At 59.9% G+C, this 16,401-nt stretch overlaps 1 protein-coding gene across 1 annotated transcript; it reads left to right on the top strand.

Annotated features, from left to right (window-relative positions):
• Positions 1 to 6,110: 6,110 nt before the first annotated feature.
• On the top strand, positions 6,111 to 16,077 carry NATD1 (N-acetyltransferase domain containing 1). Its single transcript, XM_081218784.1, has 3 exons — positions 6,111 to 6,288; positions 12,197 to 12,315; positions 13,591 to 16,077. Exons 1-3 carry the CDS (start codon positions 6,183 to 6,185, stop codon positions 13,705 to 13,707), a joined length of 342 nt encoding a protein of 113 aa, XP_081074910.1. The 5' UTR covers positions 6,111 to 6,182; the 3' UTR covers positions 13,708 to 16,077.
• Positions 16,078 to 16,401: the final 324 nt, after the last annotated feature.

The raw sequence follows: 16,401 nt of genomic DNA, 5'->3' as shown, positions 1-16,401 counted from the left end.
AGAGCCAGACCTGCCGACTCCAAAGCTAGTGTCCTTGCTCTGGGGACAGAGGGAAAACAGGAGGCCTGAGGCTTTTGACGAACAGCCCAGTCCATTCATTTCTCTCTGGGTCTCAGTTTCCACCTCCATGAAGTGGGGGGAGAGAGACGAAGGCCTGAAAAGCGCTGCCTGGGCCCCGTCCCCACGTGGCCGACACCTGCTCTCACGCTGGGTGGGGCAACCAATCAGGAAGGTAGGTCAGCGGCCAGAGGGGACACTCCCTCCTCCCTGGGCCTCAGTTTCCCCGGCTCGTGGGAGCAAACTGGCTAAATGACAGGTGGGAAACTGGGGGCCACAGTTAGCACCCACACACATTCTGCTTTACCTCCATGCCTGTCTTTTCCCCCCTTTCCCCTCAAATTTGTATTATGCAAAGCTTAAAGCACACGGGAAGTAGCAGCCTGGGCCAGCCATGTTCACGCGGAGCCCCTGGGCTCTCTCGCTGGCATAAGCTTTTTCTCTGAACCCTTCAGCATGTGTCCCTGGAGAACAAATACATTTTCCTCGTAACCACAACACGATTATCCCACCTGAGAAAAAAGCCATCATGCCACAGACACCTAATACACAGGTCACATTCAAGTACCCCATTAACCCCGCATGTTTGTTATGGCTGATTTTTTTTTCAAACCAGGATCTGACAAGATTCACATATTCTACTTGGTTTTATCTCTTTTTTCCCACAATTTTTTTTTTTGGCCGCGCTGAGAGGCATGTGGGATCTTAGTTCCCCGACCAGGGATCAAACCCGTGCCCCCTGCAGTGGAAGCATGGAGTCCTAGCCACTGGAACGCCAGGAAAGTCCCCACATTTTTAATTTAAAAAAATTTTACTTCTCCAGGGCTTCCCTGGTGGCGCAGTGGTTGAGAGTCTGCCTGCTGATGCAGGAGACACGGGTTCGTGCCCCGGTCCGGGAGGATCCCACATGCCGCGGAGCAGCTGGGTCCGTGAGCCATGGCCGCTGAGCCTGCGTGTCCAGAGCCTGTGCTCCACAGTGGGAGAGGCCACAACGGTGAGAGGCCCGCATACTGAAAAAAAAAAAAAAATTTACATCTCCAGAAGAATGGCCAGAATCCTGCAATGAACATGTAGATGGACGTTATCTGCCAGATCCTCTGTCTCTCTCTGCTAACCATTTAAGAGTAAGCAGCAGCCACGTGTAATTGTGCAGTTAATCAGTTGCCATCATTTAAGTATTAGGAGGCCTCACTTCATTTTTTCTTTCCAGCTCTTACTGAAACGTCAGAAGACCCGGCCAGGTTTCCCACCTGAGCTGTCAGCCCCAGTGGGGGAGGCAGGGCAGGAAGCCCCACTTTGCCACACTCCGCACTGACCCCTTTTGCCTAGCACCCGCCTGCCTTCCCAGTCCCTGCACCATAGCAGGCCTGGGCCCACCCCCATTGCACTGTTGACCCCGATCTACCCCAAGGGCCTCAGGGCCTCAGGCCATCTCGGGAGCCTCCTTGGTCAGGCCTGCCCGGAGGCCCGTCCCGTCCTCCACCTGGAATGTCAGCCCTGGCCTCAGCCTTCCTGGCTCTGAGTCCTGGCTCCACCACCTCCCCCCAGAGGGCTTCAGCAGCCCAGTGCTCTCAGCTCGATGGATCCTGGCTCCTCATGGGGGTGAGAGAGAAAATGAGACTTTGCCCGGGAAGCACCCAGCACACACTCAGTGCAGTGACAGCCTGGTGCCTGATCCAACGGCCCAGTGACAGGGGCCGTTCAGAGGATCATTGTCTCCTTAAGATGGAAGAGTCGCAGTTGCGACAGAGGCTGTATTTAGAAACGACTCAAGTGCCTGACAGTAAAGGGCCGTGGAGCGGGGGGTGCTGCCAGGGCCTTGCCCTCTGCTACTGACGTCATGGTGTCCACTCAGCGGATGACCACACACTGGGCGAAGGGCGGGTCTTTGGCACGTGCTGGCACCGACGGGGCTGCAGGACCTATGGTTCAGTGACAGGCCTCACTTTGGGTTTATATGCTAACTTTGGGGTTCAAATGGGAAGAAAGAATATACATTTGTATTTACTTGGGTTTATGTGTGGAAAACTGGAAAAATTCATAGCAAGTGAGAATGCTTCCCTCTGTGAGGCGGGGGAGGATGGGGAAGATGGGAGAGGGAGGTGGAGTGTCCCCTGGGGCTTGTGTATATTTTGTTTTAGTTTTGGAAACGTGAATATATTACATAATCAAAAATTAAATATAAGAATATTCTTGAAGAATGATTCTGTGGTTTCCTATATATTAACAAAGGAACTTGCTCACAGTATACTGTTAAATGGGAAAAAAGACTACAAAACAGTGAATATGAGTCCACTTGTGCTGGAGGAAACACTCTACCTGTATGTAAAGAGCTCACATGAACAGTTTTGGGGCCTTATTTGCTGAGTTCCCAGACTCTAGAACCAGGGCACTTGCTCCATACAAGGAAGGAAGGAATGACGTCGCAGGAGGAGAAGCCACCCAGGAGGACACGCTACCCCAGCCGTGGACCTCGGAGGGGCTCGGCCTCCTGGATATTTTCCTGATTATTTGGAAGACTGTAGGTCAGGCCCCTCGTGCATCCACTCAGGCAGGAAGGACAGGAGAGGCTCTGTCCCAGGGTGGAGGCAGGGAGGGGGGCACTGGGCGGGACGGTGAGCTCCCGGGGGAGGATGTGGGGCTGGTGAGCAGCACAGGGTCAGGGGTCATAAAAGTGCTTTACAACTGGGTTGTGATGGCAGCTGCATGGGGTACACATTTGTCAAAACTATAAAAAGGGGTAATTTTTGCTATATGTAAACACTACCTAAAATGTTTTTTAATAAAAGAAAAAAACACAGAAACAAACACCATAGCCACGATGGGTACGCTGGGCTTCATTTTATAATTCTCTCTACTTACATATGTGTTTGAAATTTTCCAATATTAAAAAACAAACAAACAAAAAACCTAAGATCCCTGGTCTGCTCAGAACCCTCCCACGGCCCCTCCTGGCTCAGAATAAAAGCTGAAGACGCCACATGGCCTCAGCTCTTTAAATCCACCCCAGGGTCTTTGCACTGGCTGTTCTCTCTGCCTGGACCAGGCTCCCTCACCTCCTTCAAGTCTTTCATTAAAAAAGCCCGGTTGTAGAGGTCTGTCCTCGATACCCCCTCTGAAACCTCTCCAAAGGCACCTCCTCCCCTCCCCGGCACTGAGTCTCCCTGGGCCCTTGTCTCAGTGAGACGGACCACGGATTTATTTCCTTCTTGGTGCCTCTCCCTCCCCTAGAATGTCAGCTCCTGAAGGGCAAGGAGTTTGGTCTGTTCACTGAATGCCCCTAGAATAGTGACTGGCACATAGTAAGTGCTCAATAAATATTTGCTAAATGAATTAATGGCTGACCGAATAAATGATACCCTATATACAATACATGGGACCCTGTCTCCGTGTGGCCCCACCAAGCCTTGGCCATTGGGGCTTTCATGACCCAGGGCCCATCTCCCCAGGACTGCTGGGACCCAGCTTTGCTTTCTAACTTTGGGGGGGGTCACAGGTTCATTCAGGAGCCCCTCCCCAAGGCTCCTCCATGACCAGCATGCTTTGGTGTTGAAAGATAGAGGCAAGTCTTTTCAACTCTGTAAAGCCTGATTGCTTGCTTTACTCTTTGATTGATCCACTGCCTGTTCCACAGAGGATTTCCACAAGGTTTAAAGACCCCAACAAGATAATAGACATTTAAAACTAGGACAGAAAGAAGGGAATCAAAAACAGGGAGGATCCTGGGCTCTTATGGTGGACCTGGTGTGCCCTCGGCCCTGCCAGGAATCTCCCCTGGACCCAGGAGGGCTGAGGCGCTTCGATGAGGGCCTTCCAAGGGAGGTGAGCTTGGACAGCAGCGCATGCAAAGGCCCAGCATGGGAAACAGCATAGCCAGTTGATGGAATTTCCAGAAACTTGTTTTGGCTTTCCCACACCGCTCAAGTTCTTTGGAGACAAAGAAATCACCTGAGACACACACAAGGTTATGTCTTGCTCAGGATTGCAGCCAGCCCTGACTCAGCTCAAGTCAAGACCCCCTCTGACCCCAGGATCCTTTTCTATCTCCTTGTATGTGATGACTCACTCCTCAGCCTTGTTTTGTTTCCAAACTCTGTGACACAACACACACTTTTTTTTTTAATCTGCTAGGATAGGATATTCTCAATAAATATATCTGACAAAGGACTAATAACCAGACAATAAAAAGAACTCCAAAAAAAAAAAACCTAAACAAACTTAAACAGGCACTTCACAAAAGTAGATATCCAAACGGTCAAGGAGTGGATGAAAAAGGTTCAACGTCATGGGTCATCAGGTGAATGCAAACTTAAGCCAGTGAGCGACGACTTCACACTCATCAGACGGCTAGAACTAAAGGGACTGACAGCACCAAACGTAACTCTCAAAATTGTTGGCAGGAGTGTAAACATGGTACAACCACTTTGGAAAAAGGCCTGGCAAGTCCTCATAAAACTCAAGGTACACTGACTATAAGACGCAGCCACCTGCAAGGAGCACCATGCTCAAGAATGTCCACAGTAAGTACATTTATTCATAACAGTCAAAATCCAAAAACAACCCGAAGGCCCATCAACAGCAGGCGGATAAATTGTGGAATATGTATACGATGGAATACCATTCAGTGATGAAAAAGATACAACCACGAGGATTGAAAAAAAGAAACTAGACCCTGAAAGTGCATACTATATGATGCTGTTTACATGAAGTTCTAGGAAAAGCAAATTAGTCAAGTGGTGGGGCACTGGCTGGAAGGGGGAAACACAAGGGTCGGGTATCTGGTATTGGGCAGTGGTCACGTGGGAGTGACGTCATGCTTACACCTTCATTACCGAACGAGTAAAACCTGCAGTCACCTGACTCGGTGGGCTGCTTCTGATCTGAGCAAAGCTGGGGGGGGAGGGGTTGTCCAGTCCCCTTTCAAAAAAGTAGTCTGGTCCTCACACCCCCAGTCCTGTGTGTCCTCAAGCAAGTCCCTGGACCTCTTGGGACTCAGTCCTCCCCCCAGCCCCCACTTGAGTGGCTCCAGGCATCTCCAAGGCGCTTCCCGCGCTGCTGCCTCTGGGGTAGAGGTGGCATTTCACCGGATCCAAAGCAAGCAAGGTGACCTCGCAGGTCTCCCCGGGCCCCTGTCCTCCCGGTGACACGGGGTTAAGCGCACCTACTTCCCAAGCTTCGCTGGGGCTTTGCTCAGCGCAGGCACACAGCAAGCGCTTAATAAGTGGTGGGTGCGAGGAACTTCCCTGCTGGCGCAGTGGTTAAGAATCTGCCTGCCTAATGCAGGGGACACGGGTTCAAGCCCTGGTCCGGGAAGATCCCACTTGCCGCGGAGCAACTAAGCCCGTGCACTACAACTACTGAGCCTGTGCGCCGCAACTACTGAAGCCCACGTGCCTAGAGCCCATGCTCCGCAGCAAGAGAAGCCACCGCAATGAGAGACCGCGCACCCCAAAAGTAGCCCCCGCTCGCCCCAACTATAGAAAGCCCGCGAGCAGCAACGAAGACCCAAAGCAGCCAAAACTAAATAAATTAAAAAAAAAAAAAAAGTGGTGGCTGCGAGGGGACGGTGAGAATTGACCTACAGGTCGTCACGTGTCTTTTTTTTTTTTTTTTTTGCGGTACGCGGGCCTCTCACTGTTGTGGCCTCTCACGTTGCGGAGCACAGGCTCCGGACGCGCAGGCTCAGCGGCCATGGCTCACGGGCCCAGACGCTCCGCATGTGGAATCTTCCCGGACCGGGGCACGAACCTGTGTCCCCTCCATCGGCAGGCGGACTCTCAACCACTGCGCCACCAGGGGAGCCCCGTCACGTGTCTTTGAGAAGGGGTCCGTGGGGGCCCCAGAGTCTCCTACCAGCTGAGGCCAGAGGCCCAAGGGTCCAGGCGCGAAGCTGTGAGCGGCGCGGCGCCTTTAAGAGCCAAACGGAATGCACCAAAACAGAGCGGCCGCGCGCTCACTGGCCGCGCGCTGCACGTGACCGCACAGCTGATTTCCTGCCCCCCCTTTTTGTTGCTGCCGCCGCCGAGTGTCAGTTTCTGCGCCGCCGCCTGCGGTCGGCTCACGGTGCGGGTCCGCGCGCCTCTCGCGGAGCCCGCCGCGCGCCCGCAGCCCGGGTCCCAGCGCCCATGGCGCACTCGCCGGCCGCCGTGCCGCCGGGCGCGCCGGAGCAGGGCTGCCCCATCCGCGTGGAGCACGACCGTAGGCGCCGCCAGTTCACCGTCCGGCTCAACGGTAACGCGGGGCCCGGCCCGCCCCCGCCTTTTGTCTGCGCGCCGCGGGGCTGGGGGCGCACTCGCGGGCTGGGTGGAGGCGGGCTGCCGGGAGAGTCGAGCCCGCGCCGGGCGCCCGGGGTGGAGAGGGCCCTGGGGAGGCGGAGGCAGGCGCCAGGCAGCTCCGATCCCGCCTCGGCCCCGGGGAACCCGCACCTGCTTGGCCTGGCTGTTTTCCGGGCTGCTGCCGAGGTCCTGGGGATAGTGGTGAGCCACCACCTCCCCTTTCCTCGGTGTTCAATGGCTTCTGGCTGCCCCTGGGAACCTTAGCTTTTCTGCACCAAGGGGATTGGAAGAATCCTCTGGGCCGACCCGGGGCTAACAGACAGAGGGACTTCTGCCTGGGAGGGGCGGGGGGTGTAGAGGGATGGTGTCGCCATCAGACCCCAGAGGCTCTGGGACTTTGGCTAAGTTGCCTCATCTCTGTGCGCGCCAGTTTCTCCGTCTCTACAATTGGGTACACCAGCGCATAACTCCTGGCTGGTGGTAAGGACCAGATGCCCCAGTTAGAGTAAGGTTCAGAACAGCGCCTGCGGCAGGTAGTAAATGTTGGTGAACATTGACTGAGTATTATTATTATTATTATTATTATTATTATTATTTTGGCCCAGAGGCGCAGCGTGCGGGATCTTAGTTCCCCCACCAGGGATGGAACGCGTGCCCCCTGAAGTGGAAGCACTGGAAGTGTAGAGTCTTAACCACTGGACCGCCAGGAAAGTCCCTGGGCATTACTTTTAAACCAGAAGCAAAGTCAAGTCCTCATTTCCTGTAAAGAAAGCTTCCACCACTTACTAGCCCGCACTCCCTCCGCCTAAGAGGTCTGGGGGTGGAAAGTGGAATTATGAAATGGAGGAGTGAACTTTCATCCGTGTCCCACCACTTCTGCCTTAATAACTTTTTCTTCCCTCCCAGCTGGGCCCCCTGTGGCAGTGTCCAAGCTGGAAGGGCCCTTATGGGCCGCTGTGCCCATTTCTGAGGAGGGAAGGGGCAGGCTTCCTGAGGTGGGGGGGAATGTGCAGAGCCCGGATGGGGTCCTACCTGGGCCCACTCCTCCCACCTGCACTTGGACAGCCGGGAGGGGCTGGGACCTGGAGCGCGGACCCTCCTCAGAACCCCCTTTTGGGCTGTGCTGTGCATTGAGCACATCCCTGTCACAACATCCTTGTGACCTGGGCATCACCACCGCAGCTCAGGGGAGTAAGCCGAGGCCGGCGCAGGGGAGGAGCGCAGGCCGGAACTCAAACACGCGTCTTTCCACCTGGAGGCATGTACTTCCACCGCCATGCTGCCTGCAGTGGCCCGGCTGGCTGGCTGGCCGTGACTCTCTGGGCCCCGCTGCTCTCGTTGGACGAGGCCCCATGGGTTTTCAAATCCTCTTTCTGAAGCTCCAGGGAGGGCTTAGATTCCTTTGGGGGGCTCAGGAGGCCCTAGACACTCAGAGAAAGAAGAAAAAGGGAATGTTTGGGGTTTTCCTTCTTTCTTTCCCTAGTGAGTACAGCCAAAGGACACCCCTCTAGACTTGGCTGAGGTCAGAGCTGGACGTGACCAGCCATCTTTCTAAACTTGCCCCTCTGTTGCCTACTGCTCAGATGGCTAACTGTAGAGTGGACCGGGATCTCCAGCCAAGCCCAGGAGTAGCTCCTCGCCCGCCCGCGAGGTGGGGGCTGTGCAGCCAGGCCGGACCTGGTCTGGGTGTATATAGGGGGCGGGGAGTCATCTGTGCCCAAGCCCCCACCCCACCCCAGCTGGGGAGGGGAACGGCCTGCTGTGGTGTCTCCTGACCTGCAGGCAGGCCCCGGAGGCCAGCGCACTGCGCCCAGTGAGAGATGTGGACACTGAGGCCGAGAGGCAGAGCGGCCCTGGGGCTCCAGGTGCAGGTGTGTACCGGCCATCCCCTGGCAGAGCTGGGCTGATGAGCCTCCAGCAGGCTCCAGGTCTGGGAAGGGAAGAGGTCTGAGCAGCTGTGTGCATGCAGTCCTCAGGAGGCCCCACGCAGGCGGAGTCGTTTTATCCTCAGCCTTGTTGGTGGGGGGTGGCGGTGTTGTCTGAACTGCTCTGCCCATTTTACAGAGGAGGAAGCTGAGGCAGGGAAAGTGACTGACCTGCCCAGGGGCTTGCACCTTGGAGGTAGAAGAACTAGGATTCATTCCACAAGTGTTTATTGAACACCTACTGTGTGTTGCGAAACGTTGTTGTAGGTGCTGGAGGCTCCTGGGACCGACCGTCTGGGGGGCAGTGGACGATAAGGTGTAGAGCATCCTAGAGAGCAAGCCTGGTGAGAAATAAGGTTGGGTGTCAGGAAAGGGCTCTTTGTTTGTTTGTTTGTTTCGGCTGCGCTGCGCGTCATGTGGGATCTTAGTTCCCTGACTAGGGATCGAACCCGTGGCCCCTGCATTGGAAGCGCAGAGTCTTAACCATTGGACCACCAGGGAGGTCTCAAGGGCTGTTGTTTAGAGTCAGGTGTCTGGGAGGGCCGCCCTGGGAAGGAGGCAAGGAAGCGAGCTACAGTGGGAACGGCAGTCCATGTGGAAGGGGAGGCAAGTGCAAAGGCCCTAGGATGCCTGGTGTGTATCGGGAGCGGCAGGGACGGGAGGACGGAGAGGCTGCATAGCAGAGGAAGTCAAGAGGTCTTGGGGGCAGGTGGTGCGGGGCCGTGGAAGGCATTGTGAGGACTTGACTCCGGGTTAGGTGGGTGCCTGGGAGGGTCCTGAGCAGAGGGCGGGTGGGATGTCCTGGGCTCCCTCTGGCTGCTCTGGGGCAAGACAGGAACAAGGATGGCTACTGCTCTGGAGCAGGCGGTGTGAGAGGAGGGGAGAGATCCCAGCTCCTGGATGGTTGCTGAAAGAAGCGTGGATGGGTCTTGCTGATGTGGGCTGTGAGAGAACGCAGGTGCCCAGGCTTGTCTGGTCCCCAGATCCAGGGTCTGGAAAGCTAGCTTGTATCACCATTTCATCAGTGGGGAAACCTCAAAGCCAGAACTGAGCTCCCACCCCTGGGCGGCCCCACCCTTGGCCTTTGCTTTCCCCTCTCAGCCAGCACCGAGTGTCCCATTTGCTCCAAGAAGCGTCATTTGGGGGTCCTGGAACCCAGCGCCTTCCACATCCTCCCCAGCCCCCAATTTGCAGATGGGAAGACTGAGGCCCTGGGGGCAGCAGGGCTGAAAGCGCAGCAGAGGCCTCCTACATTCAGATCCCAGTTCCCGGGCAGGAGGCCCCAGCTCGAGCCACGTTGTGCCCCAGGGCACCCTCATGCCCTTCTCGTCCTGGGATGCATGCTAGAGCGGGTCCCTGGGCAGGGTGCCTGGGGGGGGGGATGGGACCAGCTGGGCCTGTGGGTGGGCTTCCTGGGCAGCCCTCAGGGTCTGCCCTCTCACGCTTCCCAGCTCTGAGCCACCAGCACGTGGCCCCTGCAGGTGGAGATGCCCAGAGAAGCCAGGCGGTGCTGCCCGCCCTGGGCTCCCTCGCCCACTTGTCCTTGGCCAGCTACCTCCCAGAGGGCGCAGAGGGCCTGGGTTCTGGCTTTGCCTCTGCCTCAGCCTCATCGTCTGTATAACAGGCGTTTTGATCTGCTGGGCCTGCTCTCGGAACTGGTGCAGGCAGGGCGGAGACCGAGGGAAGGTCTCCTCGTTTGCCAGGTTGCTTTAACTTTTCTCAAAACCAGTCACAGCCCATGATCTCGACGTGACTCTCAGGCCCAGGAGGGAGGTAGCGGTTGTCCCACACCTGGTGAGGTCTGAGGTCTCCTGGCAGAGCTGGGACTGGAAGCCGGGGCCCTGGCTGGCTCCATGGCCCCCAGATGGCAAGTACTGGCCCAGCCTGGAGAAGGGCCTGGGGTCCAGCCAGGCTGCCATGAGCAGAGGCCGTGGGATCCACGCACCCAGATGCCGGGGATGGGGTGGCCGTGGTGCCCAGGGGGGCAGGTCAGGGGGGTCTCCGGCGGGAGGCACCAGGCAGAGGGAGCACCCGACCGAGGCTGGGTGGACGTGAGGGGCCACGAGGAGGCCCCTGAGCAGAGGACGGACAGGATGTGACTCAGCTTCCACGGGGGGCGCAGGGGCCGGCGGAGGTATGAAGTGGCTAGATTCCGGGCATGTTTTGAAAGCTGTGCCCACGGGCCTGCCGGAGGTCAGAGCAGAGGCTGAGAGACGTATGAGAAGGGCCTCGGGGGGTGGCCGTCTCCAGGCAGCGTGGGGCAGTGGGGACTGGGCGGCCTCTGCGGTCACTGAGGCCCAGGTGTTCCAGGGCTGTCCGCTGGCGTCTGGCTCCTCCGCAGCCCAGGGAGGTGTGGGGCGGGGAGAGGGGTCAGCGTCGCGCCCTTTCCCTCACACGCAGCCACGTCTGCCCCGCGGCCCGATACCCTTCTGCTCCTCTCAGCCGCAAGACCCGGGGCCCCAGACAGCTCCACACATGCCGAGCTGCTCCAGAGCCTCGGTTTCCCTGTTTGTCGACGGGGCTGTGAGAACCCTGCCCATTTTGTAAGGTTCTCGTGAGGATTGGTGTGTGCAGGGGCTGAGTGCGCCCCACCAAAGTGAGCTGCAGCTGTCCTGTCCTGGGTCCCCAAGGGCGTGGGGTCGGGCTCCGGGGAGGCACTGGGCGTACAGGAGCCACGAACCGGCCTCCAGCTCCTGCTGTGCATCTGGCACAGAGAACAGCAGGAGTTTGTGGGGCAGGTATTTCTTGGGCATCTGCCACGGCCCGGGCACCAGGGATGTGGTGGTGACTGAGCCCCTGGGACCACCAGGAGCTGGCGGGGTGGAGGGGCAGAGAATCCCCGAGGCCATCCTGGGATCTGGTCCATCTGTGGCCCAAGTGGTCACTCAGGAATGCTGACGGAGGCGATGGGTGAGCAAGTGAGCGGGGACCGGGAGCAGGCTGACAGGGGCTCCAGACCCCGCCCCCTCTCTGCAGGGGGGCCACGGTGCAGAAGCGGAGGTCTGCGCAGTGCCTATGAAGCCCCGAAGTGGCCTGCTGCCCTGCGTAAACATTCTGCCTCGGGGCCTTTACGCTGGCTGTGCCCTCTGCCCACCCCTCCCCTGCTCTTCCCTCAGACGTCTGCTGCTCCCCAGTTACCCCTCAGCTCAGAGGTTTCCTCCTGGGAGGTCTCCCCTGACTACCCTGGCTAAATGCCCGTCTCCCCTGGCCCAGATTATTTTTTCCTTCATACACTTGAAACTTCCTGAAATAGTAACCCATGGAGTTGTCCTCAGCTCCTGAAACAGTGTCTGGGCCTTAGTGAACTTTTGTCAAGGGGAACAGGCGGACAGATGGGTGGATGGGATGCCTGGGCAGGTAGATGGGCAGGCAAATGGGGGCCGGATGGGTGGGTGGGTGTGTGGTTGGATGGACAGACAGACAGGCGGATGAGGAACTGAAGACTTGGGTTGGAGGAACTCCAGTTAAATGTTTTTCCAGCAGGAAAACAGGGTAGACCAGAGTGCCAGGCCTGAGAGGGCATGAAGGCCAGTTTGCTCTGCCTCCTGTGCCTGGCGTGGCTTTCCTGTGTGCCCCTCCTTCTGCCCTTCCCCAGGGTCCGGTGGGTGGTCCTGCTCTCTTGTCTCTTCAGGCTCTGGTTTAGTTGGCGACTTGCTGAGCTCTGCTCTTCATCCAGCGCTGGGCCTGGGGCTCCGAGACCCTCGGGCAGGTGCTCCGGTGGGGATGCAGAGAGCTGGGCTTTGGGGGCGCCGGGGGCCCTGGGATGCTGGCACCCTAATGAGGAATGTTCTGTTACATCCATACTTTATGGACGCGGAACTGAGGCGCAGAGAGGCTCTTCCAGAACCAGCTCCCCAGCCGGGTTCCAAACGCCTGCACCTCCAAGGTCCAGGCCTCCGTGCCGGCTCGGGCCTCACCCGCCAACCACCCTCCCCACAGGGTGTCACGACCGGGCTGTCCTGCTCTACGAGTACGTGGGCAAGCGGATTGTGGACCTGCAGCACACGGAGGTCCCCGACGCCTACCGCGGGCGTGGCATCGCCAAGCACCTGGCCAAGGTAGGGGCGTGGGGGCTGCCCCCCACTCACAGGAGACCACGCCCCGGGGGCCGGGCCCCGCCCTCCCGCGGCTGCGGCCGCCTCGCCCCCTTCCCCTCCTCTCGGGGCCGGGCCCCGCCCTCCTCCCGCGGCTGCGGCCGCCTCGCCCGCTTCCCCTCCTCTCGGGGCCGGGCCTCCGGGCCCCCACCACCACACGCACACACCTGCCTGGTGCCGGGAGCTCACTGCCGGGACCCCATGTCTGGCACGTAGTAGGTGCTCCGTGAACCCTTGCTGAACAGGTGGACAGACATTGGAGTGACTTGGCTCTTGTCCCTGCATCCCCAGCCGCTAGGAGAGCAGCTTGGGCTTCAAGGGGCTTTGACCTGGAGCAGAGCTCGGCCTTGCGTTCCCCCGACGGCTGCTGGGGCCCAGCCCCTCCCCCTGCTGCCCCGCTGCTCCCTCCGCCCCCTCCCCCGGCCCCCCCGGCGGGGGACAGGTGTCTTTCAGTAGCAGCTCGAGCTGGTCTGTGGGCCCACCCCGTTACAAGCGAGGAACCCAGAGTTGCTACCTGGGTAACAGGAGAAGGGATCTGCCAGGGGTGAGGGCGCTTATCTGCAAAATGGGAGAAGAGCCTGGAATCCTGTCACTAGAGGCTCTCGGGTTGAAACCCGGGGTCAGGTGTGGGCCGCTGGGGGGGGCCGGACGGTCAGACGGCCGACCAGGAGCCCAGGCGCCTAGTTGGCCCTCGGCCTTTGTCATCAGACCCTCCAGCTACACCCAGACTGTGCTGTACTGTTTCAGCAAACGTTTATTGTGCACCAGTGTGTGCAGGGCACTGGGGCAGGGAGGTGCACCAGACCCACCAGGACGACAACTGCACGCTGACACCCCCACCCCCGGCTGCTGCTCTTGGCATCCCTGTGAAAACTGAGTGACCTCTGCCAGGGGCGGAGGGAGCCCCGGGTGCCCTGACCCAGCCCATAGGGGAGGCTCCTGGAGGAGTGTCCAGTGAAGAATTAGCGGAGGAGTTTGGTGGGCACCCCGGCTCGCTGTGGAGACGGGCGGGCGGGGTTCTCCCAGGGTGGATCCGACCCTGGCCTCTCTCTTCCCTGCCTTGTTCCTCCGGCAATTCACCAGAGCTTCCTGCCCCGGCTTCCCGACTGTAACGGGGGTGGTGGCAGCACCCTGGTTCCATTGGAGACCCCAGGGAAAGCCCGGGGCCTGAGGGGCTGGGCCTCTGAGCCGAGGTGCCGCTGGGGGCCCTGACCGCTCTTCTCTCTGCCCGGCTGCCAGGCCGCTCTGGACTTCGTAGTGGAGGAGGACCTGAGGGCCCATGTCACGTGCTGGTACATCCAGAAGTTCGTCAAGGAAAACCCCCTGCCGCAGTACCTGGAGCGCCTGCAGCCGTAGCCCCGGCCCCGCGGGGCCCGAGCCCGCCCATCGGACCCTCCCTCCGGGCCTCGCCCCGGCCTCTGCGTGCTCTCAGGAACCCTGGTCCCCACGGGGACAGACTCAGTTATTTTTGTAAGGACGCTCGTCTGTGGCCGTGGCCCAGCTGCCGTGGCGAACGGGGCCCGGCTGTTCCTGCTCTGCAGACACCGTGAGGGCCCGCAGTCAGGACCAGAACGTGGACAGGGGCGTCCCTCTGGTCTTTCTGGGTCCCACCTGCTGCTCCCCGCTCCGTGATGGGCAGGGGGGCTGATCTGGGGCCCTGCCAACATGCCCAGGCCGGGTCCTCTCCGCAGATGAGGAGCCACGAGGAAACTTGTGTGCCAACTGCTGGGGGCATCGGGCCAAGCGTGCACGCACACGTCTCCTTACTCCTTGCCACGGCCTTCAGCTCTGCAAGAGGCAGGCCCCCCGAGGCTGCCCTCCCCCCTCCAGCCCGAGTATCTTGGGGGTGCCGGCCTCTCGATGTGGCTGAGCTTTCTCAGAGAGGGCCCTTCCGAGCTGGAGTGGGAGGGAGAAAGCCGTCCTCCACGAACCATCCGCACCACCCAAGAGGAAGAAGCAGCTCTGCAGAGGGATTTCCTGTGCAGCCGCCAGACATCAGAGCGTCTCTGCCTTCCTGCGAGCTCGTGGCCCGTCAGGAGCTCTGGGGCCCCTCCCGGACCAGCCTTCCTGGGAACAGCCTGAGGAGCAAGCACCCCAGCACCCTTTGTCCTGTGGGGCCAGCCTTTCTGCGGGCTTCCTCTTGGGGGCTGGTTAGGGCTCAGGGTACCAGCCTCCTCTGCCGTGTTCCCCACGAGGGCTGAATCCACACCTGCTCTTCTGTGGGGCTGGAGGGGAGCCCAGGAGTCCGGTCCCTCTGGGGCTGAGGCGTGAGTGACGTGGCCCCTTCAGCCCTCTGGCTAGGGTGGGCTGCTTGCCCCATTGACGCCTCCCTGCCTGACCTCGGCAGGCATTGGCCTGTGTCCTCTTCCCACTCGTCCGCTCCCAGTCTTGCACCAAGCCCCCCTCCTCCACTGCAGTGGCCTGGGGCCCCCAAACACCTGTGCACAAATGCCTTCTCACCTGGTGGTGGGAACCTCTCTGTCTACGTGCCTGAAGCCCTGGCAGCCCCAGAGTCCCCATCCTCAGCATCCCCCACCCTTCCCAGGTCCCAACCCCCAGCCCCCCTCTGGCCTCCAGGAATTCCTGAGAGGGCCAAGGGCACCCACCGCACTCCCAGCTCTGTTTGCAAAGGGATTTGGGGGGAGTCAGGGAGGCCCCTGGGCCTCTACTGTGCTGGCAGGAGGTGGGCTCGGCTGCTGGGCCCCCTCCGAGCCCGGGGGTGTCCCCTTCCTGGTGCAGCATAAGGAAAGAGTGGGTTGTAGGCCTGAGAGTGGACTGACGGGCAGCCCAGGCTCTGAGCCGTTTCCCTCTCCAGCACCACCCCCTCCCCGTCCACACAACCCTCCCAAGTTCAAGCACAGACTCCATCATGAGAACTTCTCTCCAGTAGCTCAGCGAGCTGGTGCTGATCCCTCTGCAGCCTTTGGGGTAAGGGGCCCAGTTCCAGGAGGCGCTGTCTGTGGGAGGGTGTCCTGCAGCTGTGGCGCAGGGGACCCCAGGGCTGAGTGGCACCAGGGCCCGCCAACCCCCATCCCAGCCTGCACCTGTGTTCTAACAGCAGGTGACTCTGGGTGCCCAGCCAGCACGCAGACAAAACACTTAGTACTTGAACCAGGGGATGTGCGGGGCCTCCAGGGCCCCTGCAGCACTGGACCCAGGGACAGCTTGTCCCCAGTTTCTGTAGGTGCGACCCGGGCTTCCTTGCCTAGGGCTGCCTTAAAGTGCCGCTGCTGCTCCCCCTAGGGCCCTCGCCGGCAGCAACGGCCAACTCTCCCGGGTCGGGCTGGGTCCACTGCAGACCCCTGCCCCGGAGCCCCAGCCCCCCTCTGCCAGCACGCCTCACCCCATCCCGCTGTGGCTGGCCACCCCACCCCACCCCGGTGCTACCCTGACTGACTGGCGTCCCAGCCTTGGCCCCCAGCCCCACCCATCCCGGGACACCCGGGGAACTCTTGCTCAGGAGGCAGGTCACGTGGGCCAGTTTGTGTGCCACTGGCAGGGCAGGGGGACAGTCAGAGACCCACCCAGGCCCCCCAAGCAGATCGCCCCCGAGGCCCCGTGCCCTCCTGCCACAGCTAACTTTGTGGGTCTCTCTTTCTCGCCCGGTCGAGACAGGTGGTCACTCACGTGCCTTTCCCACTCAGGACCTGCTGCAGGTGGCGTCTGGGCCAGGGCTGGTCTCCAGACGGATTGCATGACGTACATTTCAATAAAAGGTGTGACCCAGTGCAGCTCCAGGACTGCTTCTGGAAGGGCAGGGGCACTCCCCCGCCCCCGGCCCCTGCCTCTGCTCCACCCCCGTGACAGTCGGGCTCCATCCAGGTTGGGAGGGGCCCTCAGGTGTGAGGGAGGAGTGAGAGGGCAGACCTGGCAGGTGCTCTGCGTTCCCGCATCCTAACTGGTGGCAGGGGAAGCAAGGCTCTGAGAGGCGCAGGTGGCGTCAGGATCTGGGGGCCTCCTCCCAGGTACGGGCCCCTCTGAGGCCACAGTCATACCCCCGGCACTGGCTCCCCTCGCTGGGAGCAGCTGGACGGGGTGACTAGGAAGAGG

Source organism: Mesoplodon bidens, assembly GCF_964165515.1.
Source record: "Mesoplodon bidens genome assembly, chromosome: 19".
NCBI classification, from domain to species: domain Eukaryota; kingdom Metazoa; phylum Chordata; class Mammalia; order Artiodactyla; family Ziphiidae; genus Mesoplodon; species Mesoplodon bidens.
Note: the sequence above shows the minus strand (reverse complement) of the source record. Positions and strands in the feature narration are given on the sequence as shown.